The sequence below is a fragment of the Protomyctophum bolini genome (genome assembly GCF_963924005.1).
Source record: "Protomyctophum bolini genome assembly, chromosome: 13".
Classification (NCBI taxonomy): domain Eukaryota; kingdom Metazoa; phylum Chordata; class Actinopteri; order Myctophiformes; family Myctophidae; genus Protomyctophum; species Protomyctophum bolini.
The window spans coordinates 37,800,090-37,817,822 of record NC_137874.1 but is presented as its reverse complement, the minus strand read 5'-3'; the positions used below and the strand labels follow the sequence as shown (position 1 = coordinate 37,817,822).

The window sequence follows — 17,733 nt, the reverse complement described above, 5'->3', positions numbered from 1 at the left end:
TCTCTCTCTTTGTTTGTCACATCAGTATTAGTTCAGAGTGTTCATGAAGTAGAAAGGTCTTTCAGGGACGTTCAGATTCACATGAGAGGATGGCTCATATCTCGCTCGGTGTCCTCTGTGAGTATATCACCATTATTACTATAGTGTGTTCAATTTTACAATTTAGGATGTCTTTCAGACGTAATCCAGAGTGATTTACAGTAAGGAAGGTACACATAAATAACGAAAATGTATCAATAATAATCAAATGCATAGAAATTATAGTAAAGTAAACCAAGAACCTACAGTATCATCAGTCTAACTCTAAACAGTATAACATAAAAAAATAAAACATCTGTACATTAAAACTATACTGTAGGATACGAGGTCAACCAATTCACCATAGCATCTGTCTACATAACATGCTATCTAAATTACAATTTAACCTTTACATAAGCCTGCCGGGCGTCGAGTGCTATAGGGCAAAAAAATACGGGCTAAGGTGGAGTCTTGATCATGTTACTCTTACGTTTAATTTACGGCAGAAGATTCAGTCCGACATGCAACAGTCCGACAACATGCGTGGCCGGTTAATACTCACCCGTGGAACCCGACATGTGTGGCCGGTTAAGACACACTAGACCTGTACGTGCCCGTTGGCCACCGGCCTATTTGGGAACGATGCAACTTGGGAACCGAATAATATCCGTTGTCATATAGCACCCGTTTTAGCTCTCTGTCTGTGTCCCTTTCATGTGCCCATATACTGTGAGATCTCTGTAGTACATACGTGGCCGGTTGAGGATCATTGATGATTGATTGAATTCTTTATGTCACAGTATGTAGAACGGGTACATTTCAAACGAATGCACAGTCAATACAAAAATTGCTACATTGTGGACGAAACCATGAAAAGCACAAGACTTGTTTACATCATTTTCAATATATAATTTATAATGAATCAGGGTTAGGTTAGTGTGTGGGGTAGGGTGTAGTATATGTTAGGTTAGTGTGTGGGGTAGGGTGTAGTATATGTACGTCGGACCAAACCTATAGTGTAATGAGGAGTTATTTCTACTATTCTCTCCCACAAGGCCAGACAAACAACAATATACTACTGTATATTTGATTATATGACAGCCCCAGTTCATGTACTGTACAAATGCAGTACAGAGAGGCCCAGACGCAGAGCAGTCGAAATGCTGGAGGTTTATTAATTTTTTTTTTACCAAAATCCAGGAACAAATAAAATGTCACAGATCGTGACAGAATCATTCTCATGGGGATTTTTGGAAAGGTGTATAGCCTACATGCAGCCCTAGTGCTGGAAATGTATTATGAAATACAATAAATCTAATATAATGTAGGTGTGTAGTAATGGCATTTACGCCGCAAGGTATTATTCTTCCGGCTTGTCCTGGTTTAGAGGGTTCCGGCCTGATGACAAAACAATGACCACAACATGACATCTCGACCGGCATCACACGGCAATTTACTAACACAGACCAGGCTTTAATTTACTAACACAGACCAGGCTTTCCTCCTCAATTTACTAACACAGACCAGGCTTTCCTCCTCAATTTACTAACACAGACCAGGCTTTCCTCCTCAATTTTCTAACACAGACCAGGCTTTCCTCCTCAATTTACTAACACAGACCAGGCTTTCCTCCTCAATTTACTAACACAGACCAGGCTTTCCTCCGAGGTGGAAATGAAGCCTGGTGACGCGAGGTTATGCTCTACTGTAGTTAGGCCTACTAGACGTTTACAACTTCCTGTCTTGGTCAGTGAAGTGGGTGCAAAATTCACACAACTATATAGAACAATGTTTCCTTAAAAAATACAAATAAAAAGCTCCACACACAATTGAACGCAGAAAATAGGAAGGTGCTTTCTGATTAACACAATGGTAATATATGAATATAAAACCATAAAAGACAAATTATTGTTACATTTGTTTATTGAACTTGAAAGTTGGCAATAAAATGCATAGATTTTATTCTTAGCTTGATATGGTCTCATCAACTGTGTTTCAGTGCTGAGTAACCTCCTCTCCTTTGGACACAGTGAAGGTGAATATTAATTATTATTAATACTTATTCTCTTTATTCATTCAGTCAAGGTCATGTTTACACCTGTCAAATACTGTACGCCCTTTTTTATTTTATTACAGTTTATTATTGCTATAGTCATCATTATAAGTTACACATATACATATATGTGCATGCGTGTGTCAGTGTGTGTGCATGTGTGTGTGTGTGTGTGTGTGTGTGTGTGTGTGTGTGTGTGTGTGTGTGTGCGCACGTGCACGTCTGTGCTGTTTGTGTATTTGTGATTTAGTGACAACGGTTTGATTCATTTGGTTTGATTCTACTTAAATGTTTGTGTTCTATGTGTTTGTGTAGAGACACCAGCTGTTCTAACCCTGGAACCCGACTGGTCCCCCATATTTACTGGAGAGACTGTTACATTCACATGTGACATGAAAGAAGGGCCGACGACTGACTGGCTGTACTACATAGAGAATACTAGAGATGGTGTTACATTAGTTAAACAGTCTGTTCAGAATAAACATTCATTTCAAGCACAGCTAAACCACAGTGGTGAATACAACTGTATTGGTATAAAATCAAAACCAAATGGGGGTATAACATTGAAACAAACTAGGCCAAATCTAGTAACTTTGACTGTATCAGGAGGTAAGTCACATCATCATACTTTCTCATCATCGACATTATTTATTATCAATCATAGCACTCATATTATGAGTTCTGTACCCATAATCACACGCACGCACACACACACACACACACACACACACACACACACACACACACACACACACACACACACACACACACACACAATGATATTGAAACTAAAATGTGGGTGCTATATAATTATGTGTCTGCATGAGCCCGGTGCTAATTAAGGGCACTGAATTATAGTCATGGAATTGTTTTGGGTGTTAGTGAAATACAATCAGAGTATTCCATCGCCTGTATAGGAACTAACTGGTTGCTTTCACACGGAGTGCTTTTCTGATCATGTGCATGAAGTGAAAGCATGCAAGCTTAAAATCTATGGGAGCTCCGAGCAGCATTAACCCATTCTGACCTGAGATCAGATTCGTACGAGGTTTCCACTGGACACACACTGGTCTGATGAACCCATTCTGACCTGAGATCAGATTATAAAAATGTCAGTCGTTCTTCGATTTTTCAAAAAATAGCAGACCTACAAGCTCATAGCGCGCCACCGAGTGGCGCGCTACGAGCTTGTAGATCTGCTATTTTTTCAATAGCTAAAGCATAACATGATGCTAACACCAAAACGGGTGCCCGTTCAGAATGGGTTAATGACGTCGTGATAAAGGATGTCAAGATGTGCGGGAGAATCTCTTTTCTCACCCAAACAAGAGACGTCCAAATTAAAACCCACGCCATGAGTTTGGCACCGTCAGGCTAAAAACGTTACATGTGCCGATTAAGTTCCACCGTTAAAAAATAGGGCCCTAATAATTAGTGTTTCTTCCTAATGTGAACCACAGATAAACCAAAGGCCACACTGACAGCTGACCAGAGAGTCCTACCAGTAGAGGGCAGTGTTACACTGACCTGCTCTGTGAAGGGCTCCTCTGGATGGAAATACTACTTGTACCAAAACGACACACACTCACTGATCGATCAATACTCTACTGGATCATTCAATGTGGCAGAAGGTGGAATGTACTGGTGCAGAGGAGGGAGAGGAGAGACACTTTACTACACTGAATACAGTGACCCAGTAAACATAGGTAGGCCATAACAGTCCTTAAATGGTTGTACTTTTAAGGCATACTGTGTACACTATACCCTAAATTCTGAAATGAGTTGGTCTAATATTACTAATGCATTCATTTAGAATAATATTGTTGTAATTGTTGTTGTAGTGTCTCCATCAGTGTCTGGATCTACTACTACTACTACTACTACTACTACTACTACTACTACTACTACTCAACCTTCTGGATCAGTCAACCTAGGGTTGATAATGTTGATTGTAGGACTCGTTGTTGTGATTCCACTGAGCATCCTGCTGGTGGTGCTGCTGCGTCGATACAGGACAGGTGAGAACCCAATGTAAAAGTAGAAGAGTATCAAAGCATAGCAATATGAAGGATCAATATTATAATAGTAGTATCAAAGCATAGCAATATGAAGGATCAATATTATGTTCCACTCATGTAGCCGTTTTTTTCTTTTTTTTTAACAGCTCCATGTTGTGTCAGGTAAGTAGGCCTACCGTATTGATCTCTGTCTGTACAGTATCAACATAACCGCAGTACATTCATGCTGTCATGTTTTCTACTTATTTTATGACTGACTTATGTATATGTCTTAATTACAGACCGAGTCAGTCTCAGGGAACCAATCAGGGCTCAGCTGCAGTCCAGATGACCAATCAAAGTGCAGGGTCTCCTGATGACTTGTACAGCACGCTGCAGCACGGTCAGTCTTTGAACTAATTGATTAACCGCCTAGAACACTAAAACCCAGGTGATTTTCACCCGGACAATTATACGTTTTGTAATGTTCATAATGTCGCTGATTGTCTGAGGTGGGTGGGTCTTTCAGTACCTTCATGATGCTCAGTGACATCATATAGAAGGTATGGTGTGTTCCCCTGCCCAAACCCCTGTTTTCTTTGTACAGGCAGGTGTACACGGCAACTCACACGCTTCAATATGCTCGATGGTGTCTCTCTCTCTCTCTCTCTCTCTCTCTCTCTCGTCTTAAGTTCCGTTGAGACTGCCCTGGTCTACAACTATATACTTTATCGGCCAAATACCAGGGGCGGCAGTGGCTCAGGGGTAGAGTGGCTGGATGGGGAACCGCAAGGTTGCCAGCTCGAACCCGGGCTCCTCCAGAGCTATAGTGTCGAAGTGTCCCTGAGCAAGACACTGAACCTCTATAATTGCTGATGGCAGGTTGGGGTGCCTTGCATGGTTTCCTCTGTCATCGGTGTCTGAATGAATGCACCATTTACCTAAGCTACTAGTAGGAGGAGGGGGGGGGGGGGCGGGGCATCACCATTTACTCAAACCCACCACCATTTCCATGCTTATGTACAAACACAGTACTTCCGCAAATATCAGGGTGTACACTTTAACCACTGAGTCCACTGAGCTGTGTCACAATTCTGCACAACTGGTCCTAATTTTAAACAAATGCAATGCATATAGCTTCAAATAAAAAAAATAAAAATAAAAAAAACAATCAAAAGTCATGCATTGATTTAACAATGTATGTTCTTGTCAGTTTGTTTCGTTTTTCTGATTTGCAGAAATAATTAACTGAACTGAAATGTCTGTTTATCTTTAGGCGACACAAGCGTCTATGGCGTCATCCACAACCCTGATGCTGACTATGAAAATGGTACAGTATAATTATTTAACATAAGATATTATTATTATTAACATATTATGTTAAAAACATCAAACAATTCCGCATGTCAAGGACCAATTACAAGAGATTGGCCGCTGACCCCCCCCCCCCCCCCCCATCTGAAAAAATGTTGTTCCAGGGAAACCCCTCCCCCCCCCCCCCAGAAGCAAAGATTTGAGTTAAAAACGTTATTATACTGAAATAATATATATTCAAAAATTGTAGATCTGCTATTTTTCAATAGCTAAAGTATAACATAATGCTTATAATGGATTAAGCACAAGATCTCTGATGATTGCTTTGTTCATATAGGATAGATTAGTTAATTGTTTGTCAGTGACATCACCTATAGTTCACATTCACAACCTTTAACATGTAAAGTAGGAGAAATGCACTGAAATGTTTTTATTTGGTTCAAATATTTATGGTACAACTTTTTTTTTGTATTTACAGTTCCAGGTTGTGTCAGGCAAGTACAGTATTGATCTCTGTCTTACACACATTTATTCATGTTACTTGTATTCATGTGTTCATGTATTCATGTAATGTATTCATGTATTCATTTATTAATTACAGAGCTGTTCAGTCTCAGGGAACCAATCAGAGCTCAGCTGCAGACCAAATGACCAATCAAAGTGGGCCTCCTCCTGATGGCGTGTACTGCCCACTGCAACACGGTCAGTCTTTTTTCTTCCCCATGTTTTTTCAGAATGTTACACAAGTCTGCAAGGACCTAATCCCAAACACACAGAAGTGTGCAAGTTCCTTAAACCCATTTTGACCTGAGATTAGATTCTAAAAATGTATACATCCTGACAGTTTTTTGAAAAAGCTATGTTTCTATGTCAGTGGTTCTTTGATTTTTCAAAAATAGCAGACCTACAAGCTCGTAGCGCACCACTCGGTGGCGCGCTATATGAGCTTGTAGATCTGCTATTTTTCGATAGCTAAACTGTAACATAATGCTAACACCAAAAGGGGTTCCCACCCCAAAATGGGTTAATGTCCTTTTTTGAAGTACATTGTATTTTTTTAATTGGTAGAATAATTCAAATCAAATTATGTTAATGGATGAATTGTTTACATTTAGGCGACAAAAGCATCTATGGAGTAATCGACCAAGACCAAGATTATGAAATTGGTACAGTATATATATATTTTTTAAGATCCAATCCAATGATTTAATTAATTGATTTTGTGCTGATTGTGAGCTTTTATTGTGGAGGCAGATACGACACATTGTGAGCTTTTAGTGTGGAGGCAGATGCGACTGACTGTGAGCTTTTATTCTGTTGAGATGGAAGTTAACTTAAAGCTGTGCTATGTAACTTTCCGCTTCTACAACACATTTGAGTTCTGAAATCGTGAAATTCCTGTGCCAATGTAGAGCCTGTATGCATACAGGTAGGGGAGAAATAGACTAGATTTTGAGCTTCAGGTCAAACTTTGTGCCAAACCAGAAACAGGATTGTGAAGGTTTTTTTATTAACTATACAAGTTGTAACAGAGCTTTAATGAATGCTAAAACTGAATGAGTCAATCTTTTCATGTTCCATACTTAAGGAAAGGCAGTGGATAGAATATCCAGTATCCTAAAGGTTTATTATTATCTTTGTTTCATCTCCTTATGCAGTCGTGTAGGACAATCCAACATGAAGACAACAGCAATATCTTCACCAATGCATGCAGGGTGACATTTATGTGTGTAACCTGCATTCAAACCAGGAAAGCAGCTGTCATTTTAGATTTTAGCATTGGCTTTTCAAAAACCATATATCTACAAGCTCACTTTGCTTGTATACATGTGCCAGTTTGGTCTTTTCTTTCCTTATTTTTCTTTTCCTTTTAATATTCTCTTCTGGGGGTCCCTGGCACAAAGCATTTTCAGGTGGGGGTCTGCAGCCAAATATAAATTGATTTGGGGGCGGCACAAAAACTACTGATTTATAAGGCATTTGCAGGTCTTAATAACCATACAAATGGATCAAAAATGAATACATGGAGAGTAACATTAATATAACCTGCATACAAATGCAAGAATCACCCCCCCCCCCCCCTCTCTCTCTCTCTCTCTCTCTCTCCCCTATGGGCACGTACGCACACTGAAAATGCTTTCACCTAGCTATTAAACGGGTCCGTACAGTGTTTGCTGCCTGAAAGCTGCTTTCCTGCATCTCCAGCAAATAATGTTTTTGTTATGAAATAATGTTTGTGTTTCTTCAACAATATTCTGTGTGTATCTTTAGGGCATTAGGGCTAGAACATTGTGAAGTAAATAAAACTATATTTACACTTTTCTTAGTCCATTAAAACCGGGAAAGTATTACATTATTGTGTTGGCTATTCAAAAATAGCAGATATACAAGCTCACAGCACATCACTTGTGCCGTGCTGGGAGCTTGTACATCTGCATTTGTTTTTTATTATTATTATTATTTTAATCTTGAAAGTGTGAGAACTATACTGATACTGAAGCATTTGTGGAATCGACCCTCAGGTCTCAATGCATGGGTTAAGTTATACTGTAGTACATAAAAATGTGATAATCCTTGTACAGTATGAATTAATGAAGGACCTTGGATGTGAATGAGGATGTATCAGAGCCATGTTTGTATTTGCAGTTTAATTAAAACAACTTTGTTCTCACACCGGTGGTGTTGTGTAAACTCCTTCCACATCTCTTATGCCACCGTGCATATATTGCCCTGCATTTAACATTATGTTAACAGTCTATACTCTTTCCACATGAGAGAGAGATTATGTTTTCCCCTGTCCATGTGTCTTCAGTGTATTTGTCTAACTTTGCATGTACGCTACATTGAATTATGTTTTAAATTAGCGTCATGCTGTCACTATAACATATAACAATATACAGTACATAGGCTAACGTTTTGGCTTATAACTCGTAAAAAATAAGTACGTTTTGGCTTGTGTACATTGAACTGAACACTTCAAAAGTGCTGAATGTAGGCTACAAACATGCTTCATGCTGGTGTAACTTAAGAGATGCACATCTCCTATCCTCAGTGCCTGCTTACAGGCTGTGTCTGAGAGGCCCTTGAGGTAAAAAAAACATCCACTGCTTTATAAAACAATGGTATGAACGAACGATCACATGAATGAATGAATGAATGAGATCAACTCAGTCTCTCTTCGAGGAAGAGGAAGAAGACATGTGAATTTACTTGCAGAAACTGAGCTCATGACATGAAGTGTACCATCTTCCTCACCCTCTCTCTCTCTCTCTCTCTCCCTCCCTCTCAATACAACAATAGACAATAGACAATAATCTGTGTCTGTCTCCATCTGCACCCCTCTCTCTCTCTCTCTCTCTCTCTCTCTCTCTCTCTCTGGCCGTTCATCACAGGAGAGGATATGGCTCATATCTTGCTCTGCGTTCTCCTCTGTGAGTATTATCACTATAGCAGCTCTGTTGAACTAGTATTTGAACTTCAACTATTTGAATTTCAATTCAAGGATATGTGGCTTTTTCTTTTGTCAAAGAATCACTATTATCATGTAACCTTCCTTAAATCCGGTTTCTGACATGTTTACCATTGTGCTAATAGAGCCTGCATGCTTGCTCAGGGGATGAATTAAATGTTGGCCATCAGGTCAAAATGTGTGTCAGATCCTGTGTCTAGGTGAGCCACGAAGTTATATTGTATTAACATACTAGATTGTATGAGTTAAATTGTATTAACATGCCATATACCGATTGTATACATTATTGTATAAGAGAACATTTTTACAGTGATTCTCAACTCGTTTAATTTCAAGGACGCCCAGTTTGACATGCATTAGTCTACGGACCCAATTTAAATTGTAAAATCAATGTTAATCTAACTGAGATTTTACAAACGGAACGGGTCCATTTGGTTCCATTTGTACACAGAGTTACAGACCCATATAACTTGCCATAAGGGTCCATTTTGTGCCAAACTATCATTTAGCTGGGGACCCCCTGGGACTCCCTCAAGGACCCCTGGGGCTGGGCCCACTTTGAGAACCACTGGCGTAAATTACTAATTAAAATGCATGCATTACATTTATGCTAAGCGTTATCTCATCAAATGTGTTTCAGTGCTGAGTAACTTCCTCTCCTATGGACACAGTCAAGGTGACGATTCATTTAATATATTGTATTCACTCAGTCAAGATGACACATACTTTAGGCTATCAGATATTTATTATTACATTTTGTTCCGTCAGTATGTTGTAAAAGTAGGGTGGTCTTTGGCATCCACCTTGTGGCTGTAGTATGTAATTGCATATGTTTGTCCAGTTAATAAGCCACAAGGTTTATTCAACAAGACAATTCAAGGTGCTTTACATAAAACAACCAAAAACAATACGCAAATATAAAAGGACATTTGCATTCAGTAAACAAAAAAATCGTTCTGATTCTGAGGAGCCATTCTTTTAATTTAGGGAGACCATCACAGTACTCAAGTCTACTGAAGATGAATGTATGGACACGTTTTCATAATTTTATCCTGCTGAGTAATACAACCTTTAGTCAGTGGTTATGCTTATTAGTTGATTGAAGGCTGACTTTGTAATTGTGTTATAAGTTTGCGTTTACCTCATGCCTGTATGAGTCCATAGACAAGGTGTATGGCTTTGGCCTTTCCTTATTTTATTTACATGCAGATAAATGTGCTTTCCCACAGACAGACTCCAGCCTGTCCTCCGTGTGTCTCCTCCTTGGTTGAGTCCTGGAGTCTCAGTGACTCTGAGCTGTGAGGTTAACGGATCATCTGCAGACTGGAGCTTCTACTGGTACAGAGCTGTTCCTAAACCTTCACACAACAACTACACGTATGAGCTGTTACCTGGTAGCCTCCATGGGACTGTAGAAGGTTCCTTCATCATTCATGATCCTACAGGCACAGGAGGATATGCGTGTAAAGCTGGGAGAGGAGACCCGCTTCATTACACTAGATACAGTGAACGTCAGTTTGTGTGGTCTGCTGGTGAGTGTGACTCGATCCGTCATGTTTCAAGACAGTCTACTCTACATGATAGCCTGCATTGACCTAATCAGCATTTCTCCTATTATCTCTCCAATTCTTTGATGCTATTACTTTTGTTGAGTTCATACTGTAGTTCACTACATGTAGGCTATGCTGTATCATTGTAGCGCTGCTCTTCGTTTGACCTCTGACCCTGTGTTGTGTTTTAGATGCTCATGCTTCAGTTTCTCTCACAGTGAGTTCTAACAGAAGTCAACACTTCCTCTCTGAGTCTAAGCCTCTCCCACTGAGCTGTGAGGGGAAACTGAAGAGGTACCCCGCTGAAAAGACTGCCTTGCATCGAGGTGAAAGTGTCCACAGAGTGTTCTGGTGCGAGTCTGAACTGGGAGAGTACAGCAATGCTGTCAACATCACAATACACTGTGAGTCCGCAGCTACTTCACATGAACAGGTGGCGGTTGGGGAAGGATTTGACCGTACGTTAACGTTCGACGTGAGGGGAGGCCTGGGTCATCACCGCATCGAATGTTATCACCCCTTAATCAAGAGAATGTTTGTGATCAGAAGCTTAGAATACAGCCACAATGTGATAATCACACATTCTCGGAAACGCGGAAGTGAAACTATGGGAGCGTTTGCTTTTTGTGACCATGACGGAGGTGCGCCGTCTCTGGTGGCCTTGAGCCAGGTGAGGCACCGCAGAGCGAGGCGCTAGCCGAGCGTTCCACCAGAGCCGGCTCAGCGCCGTTCCAGTTGCGTCCCGATAGGCAGAGAATAGTAAATATTAGTACCCCCTAGTTTCCATGTCCCGGCCATTGAGTTGGCCCCCAACACGTCCAGCAGAGGGTGTCGTTTACCAGGCTATGTCTGCACCACCCTGCATGCCTGCAGTCTAGTATGCCAGTGTGGGCTGTATGGCCATATTGGCCATGTTCCAACGTCCTGATAACGGTTGATGTTGTGTATTTAATGCAGTGATAACGTATGAATCCGTTGTTCCGTCGGTAGGCAACTCGAACAGCAGCGAGTAGGCTAGAAGCGGACTTCGCAACGCACAGCATACTGTAAATCTCAGACGCTGGTTCCTTTAACTTGTAACAGGGTGTTTCTAGATTAGTAAAAGTAAAACCTTTGAATACGTCTTTCACCACTGATTCCGCATTACATTGTAGGCGGGATTATCAGGACAAATTACGTGAGAATAAGTGAGAATAAGTTATGTCGCATAATCACTACTTAACAAATACTGCAGCATCATTCAAAATTGTTTCACAGATGGTGGTTCTGTCATCCTGGTGAGTCCTGTTCACCCTGTGGCTGAGGGACATGAAGTCACTCTTCAATGCAAACACAGAACAGACTCGTCTCTCTCCAACGTGGACTTTTATAGAAACGAAGAACTGGTCCAAACTAACACCAATGGAGAGATGATCATAGCTGCTGTGTCAAAGTCTGATGAGGGATTCTACAAGTGTAACCATTCTGGAGGAGAGTCACCACAGAGCTGGGTGGCAGTGAGAGGTTCTGTAAATCTATTATTTGTTGTAATTCATGTATGTTAGGAATTTGCCAAATATCTTTCCATCTGCAAAAGCCGTAGTCACAATAGTTTGAAGCATGCACTATACAGTCTAAAAGCTCAAATGAGTTGTTCTAACACAAATAATCATTGCCTAAGTTTATACTGTCTCAACCTCCAGTGACTGCACCCGCTGTGCAGGAACAGACGTTTCCTCACATAGAAGGGCTGATTCTAGGACTTCTTGTGGTGATTCTGTTGACCATCGTCATGCTAGTGCTGTGTCGATACATCACATCGAAAGGTGAGGGAAAAGGTGGCTTATATACCCGTTTAAATAAACATCCCCGTTGGGAAGCTGTATACTATACACAGATAACTGGTTTGCAGTGTAAAACATTTAACTCGTGTTACTCTTTTGTTTCATTACAGAACCATGTTGTGTCAGGTAGGTAATTATACTGCATGCTCTCTGATTCTAAGACTGTCCCTAGTGATGCCTTTAGTCAATACTGTGACCAACTTAAAGGGACACTTCACCCTTTTTGCAAAATAATATATGTTAATGACGTTTAGGAGCTTTAGAACACTTTCCTGGGGGTCTTTATGTGTGTAATATGTGGTTTTAGATATTTTAGATTGTAGCAGTGAGCCTTTTGTCTCTGATGTCATGGACAATGGGCTCACTTCCTTCCTGGACTACATGTTGTCTCAGTAAGACAGCTCTCCCCCCTATCCACAAGGAGGAGCAGTGCACCAAAGAATTATGGGAATTGTAGTCCAGGAAGGTAGTGAGACCAGTGTCCATGACATCAGAGACAACAGGCTCACTGCTACAATCTAAAATATCTAAAACCACATATTACACACATAAAGACCCCCACGAAAGTGATCTAAAGCTTCTAAACGTCATTAACATATATCTTTTTGCAAAAAGGGTGAAGTGTCCCTTTAAGTCACCACCCAGGAAAAAGGAAGGACAAACACAGCAGCTTCATTTAGTTGAGCTGTTATTCCTCCTCGCTCAGAGAAAACGGCGTCAAACAAATGTTCCGGAAGCAACAACAGATAGTAATGGGTCACCGTTTGACCATCAACATGAATGCAATAATAATATAAAATAAATGATAAAAGAAATCCTTTGGGCACCACTCCAGCATTCAGATCACACACCCACCACCATCTCCATGGACAGTGTCTGAAACTGCCAATGCACACAGCTGATAGCAGTTCTTATAGTGCTCAGGTGGACATGCCTTCTTCCGATGATTGGCTGAGCTTGATGAGAGGCGGAACTATAAGTCTAGAGTCTCTTACAGTCCTTTGCCCCCTAGCTGGAACCGCCCCTGATCCTAAAGCCACCATGTAAAACCAATATTAAAAAAAAACGTATCAACTGCTAACACCTTCATATGAGACCAGGAGAAAACACATCATAGAAATGATTCATATGTGCTATTTACTAGTTATTTTGTAAATTGGAGGTTATTAGTGCCGATTCCTATTTGTAGTGTGACAGCACATTTTGATCTAGTTAGTCTTTTGAGTAAAATTTAATTGAGTTTTAGTCATCTGAAATGTTTTAGTCTACTTTTAGACGACTAAATATCGTAAGATCTACAGTGACTTATTTTGGCAGGCTTTGATGGCATCATAATGGCAGATTTTACACTTGGTTGCCTGCTGAGTACAGCCAATCTACTGCACAATGCAGCTGAGTATAGCCAATCTACTGCACAAGCTCTCTGAGTACAGCCAATCTACTGCACAATGCAGCTGAGTATAGCCAATCTACTGCACAAGCTCTCTGAGTACAGCCAATCTACTGCACAAGCTCTCTGAGTATAGCCAATCTACTGCACAAGCTCACAACACAATGCAGCTGAGTATAGCCAATCTACTGCACAAGCTCACAACACGATGCAGCTGAGTATAGCCAATCTACTGCACAAGCCCATCTGTGTGTCTCATATTAAAACAGTATAGATCTTATTCACTGCTTTATGAAGCTAAATATTAATCTTGAAAACGATCTGCCAGGACCCAGGGAACCAATCCGGACGCAGCAGCAGACCAGAGGACCAATGAGTGTGGAGGTCCAGATGAGGGCCAATCCCCTCTTCAGCATGGTGAGCCTTTCAATCAATCACAATCGATCAATCAAATTGGGCGCGGGCACATATACGTGCCAAGAAGCGGCAAGAGGACGCCTAGTCTATAGGCGTCTCTTCCTGGCTTTTAAACAGATGGTGGATGGAAATGACGCTAACGCGCGGCTGCAACTTTTATTTGCCGACGCGTCAAGTTTCAGCCGTGCGCGAGACGCCTGGACACACCCACAACACACTGATAGGGTGCAGGCATATACAGCTCGATCTCAATGAATTAGAATATTGTGTAAAAGTTAATTTTCTTCCGCAATATCATTCAAAAAGTGAAACTTTCATATATTCTCAATTCATTGTGCTGTGCATAAGGTGAAGTATTTCAAACTTTTTTTGTTTTAATCTAGATGATTATGGTGTACAGCTCATGAAAAAAAAAAAAAATCCTATCTCAACAAATTAGAATATTTTACGAGATACGAGATCTTCCTTTTCAGGCAGCACTTGGCACCTGCCCAGAGAGCCAAAACTACAAGTAATCGGTGTACTGACCTGACCTGAACCCCACAGAGAATCTAGGTTGTATTGTCAAGAGGAAGGTGCATGTGAGACATGAGACTCAACAATACAAATTAATTTATGGCTGTTATCAAAGCAATCCCCTCCATGCCACGCCCCATTGATGACATAATTTGTTCAAAAGTAGCCCAGACCAAGCATTGACTGCATACATTAATATACTTTTCAGATGGTCGACATTTCTCGTTTAAAAGAAAATCCTTTTTTTGTGGTTTCGTAAAATATTCAATTTTTTTTTTAGATAGGATTTTTTGATTTTCATGAACTGTACACCATAATCATCAAGATTAAAACAAAAAAAGGTTTTAAATACTTCACTTTATGCGCAATGAATTGAGAATAATATATGAAAGTTTAACTTTTTGAATTATATTAGGGGAAAAAAATGAACTTTTACAGAGGAGGTAACTTGTCACCTGACTCGCTTGTATGAATTACTTATACAACTATTCTGAAAATGTTATGAATTATAATGTTACACTGATACCTTGAACTGCCATCCTGTTTTATTGTTCTATGTGTACTATGTGCCTTTTTACTGTGTTTTTGTGTTTCACGTTACCTGCCTGTGTTATGCCTTGCTGTAAACCAAACCAAATAAATTAACCTGAACCTGAACCTGATATTCTAATTCATTGCTATGGAGCTGTATATGCGTCAAGAGGTGGCAAGAAGTGCCAAGTGACTGCATTTTTTCACAGAGTAGTACAACAATCTGCATATCATGATAATACATGCTGATTTAAACGAGGGATTTTTTACAAAAATGACTTGAATTTACAGATGTCTATGGTGCCTTCTTTCAGAAGAGCCTGCAGCTGCTGAGTTCAGTGACGTGACAAATGCACAGATGGACCTCAAACATAATTTGGGAAAGAAAAAAAAGAAGGGTGAGCAAACTCTAACAAACATTCAATCAATATGAAATATGATTGTGGTGATGATTATGCATGGGCTGTATAGTGTCTCAGAGGGTGCATGCATGGTGTTTTAGTCTCTACGTTTTAGTTTCATAACTTTCATAGTATAGTATAGGCCTACAATCCTACCTTATCTACCACAGAGTCATCATCACATAGCCTTATTATTAACGCTTTAATTGTGCTAGAAACTAGCTGACAGTGTTGGTGTTATTGTGTCAAATTTTACGCACGCACGCACGCGCACACACACACACACACACACACACACACACACACACACACACACACACACACACACACACACACACACACACAGCTGACTTGTTATGCATTCATATATTCAACACGGTTTCAAATATTTTTTGGGCTTGGGGTTTCATCTTTCAACGTTTTTAATTATAAAAATGTTAATATTCACTCATTAGTATACATTTCCTATAGGGCAATGGACAAGGATGCTATCTGGTTATAGCCTACTAGACTAATATTTGAATACATCCAAATGAATTGTTTTTGTTTTTTAACTTTATAATAATTATAAATAATAGTGACATCTGCGGTGACATGTTTTTCTCTCTCTCTCTCTCTCTCTCTCTCTCTCTCTCTCTCTCTCTCTCTCTCTCTCACACACACACACCACATGTCACAATTTTATAGAGACCATCAGAATTAATTAAAATGTGTTAACATAGGTTTGTTAGGGATATCATGAAGCCTTGTTCAATAAAGAAATGCAAAAGTAAATTTGCACGTGGAGCTGATGAATATAAATACAACTTCCTAACGTTGAGTTTCATCTACAGAGAGACCTGCGGCTCCATATAAGAGTTATTTGTATTCTCAAGTGAAGACGGAGCCGGACACATCAGGTACTGTACATATTCATATATATATATATATATATACATATATATATACATATTCAATGTTTGTTGATTTGATTTATTTGATAAATTCATACCGTAGAACTATCCGGATTGCAAAATAGGTCAAAGGACTTAATTCCATTGCAATCAAAAATAAATAATTTGCAGCACCTTACTTACTGGTATCTCATTAATAAAACATGTAAAAAATAATAACTAATAATAACAATAAAAGTCATAAAATCAGTGTACAAAAGACTAATAAATAGAACATCACAACAAAACAAAAAAAGATCCAGCCATACCAACAAGGTCCAGCATAGACCAACCAGGGGTCCCTCAGCCCCTCTCTCTATTCTAACTTGCCCATCAGCCAATTCAACAGATTGTTTTTTAGAAATATGTCCATGTTCAAAGACTGGACATATTTAAAAACGTAGATTCTGTTCTGTGTTGGAAAATGTCACAGCTAAGAATCTTCTTAAAAACGTCCTAAGTGTGTTTCCCCTCAAGGGAACGGTTGGCGCATGAGGCCCGTTGTTCTTGGTATTAAAAGGGCCCTTTACAGAGCTGAAGGCCAACCATTCTTGTGCCCATGCGTGTATAACCTCTAGCATGGGAGAGGAGAGGAGACAGGAGAGGTGTTTGATGAATTTGATGTGAAGGTGAAAGCACACAGTGATACTTTATGTCATTATTATGAGATTAAAACAATAACTTGTCTCATTCGTCTGTGTATATAATTTACTGTTAGCAATGTGGAAGCAAAATCTTTTTAATTTTTTTTTTATTCCAGGTTTGTAAATGAAGATGGAAACCTCATCCCTGTTGAAGAGATCGTTTAGTTTTCCTGGTCCTGTCCGTGCGTGCGTGCGTGCGCGCGTGCATGTGAGTGCGTGCGTGATATATTGTATAGGCCTATTTATGATACAAATTACCAAGGTGAATACAGAATTAGAATTATCCGGACAGCACAAAAAGTCAGAACATAATTCTTCCTGTTTTTCACATCAACTGTTTCTTTTTGAAGTATGTTTAATTTTTTTATGTTACAGTATGTATCAAATCTTAAGCGAATAACAAACAAGAAAAACACAATTTTACTGTTTTCAATCATGTGACTTGTATTTTAGTTGTTTAGTTTACACTATTAGTACCGTAGTGTGGCCGATGGTTATTGCTTATTGTTTTCACCATGACATGAATAGGAGGCTCGTAATAGGAGTGTCACCCCCACGGCCCCACCTCAGTCTTCGACACAGCAGAGAGGAAAAAAGGGTTGGATAAAGTGCTTCTTCAGTGATAGTCCGGCAGCCGACAGGCTTCTTTTGTTTAAAGTGGGAAATTTGGTATACAGA

General features: G+C 39.9%; 1 protein-coding gene across 1 annotated transcript; it reads left to right on the top strand.

Annotated features, from left to right (window-relative positions):
• On the top strand, positions 1-15,425 carry LOC308327654 (uncharacterized protein; the record flags this gene model as incomplete). The annotated part of the gene is made up of 16 exons (XM_080781175.1): positions 1-117; positions 2,018-2,053; positions 2,387-2,680; positions 3,532-3,777; positions 3,913-4,089; positions 4,236-4,251; positions 4,371-4,471; positions 5,345-5,398; positions 8,775-8,813; positions 9,492-9,527; positions 10,081-10,383; positions 10,593-10,805; positions 11,659-11,904; positions 12,084-12,206; positions 13,943-14,031; positions 15,393-15,425. Exons 1-16 carry the CDS (start codon positions 90-92, stop codon positions 15,423-15,425), a joined length of 2,034 nt encoding a protein of 677 aa, XP_080637301.1. The 5' UTR covers positions 1-89.
• Positions 15,426-17,733: the final 2,308 nt, after the last annotated feature.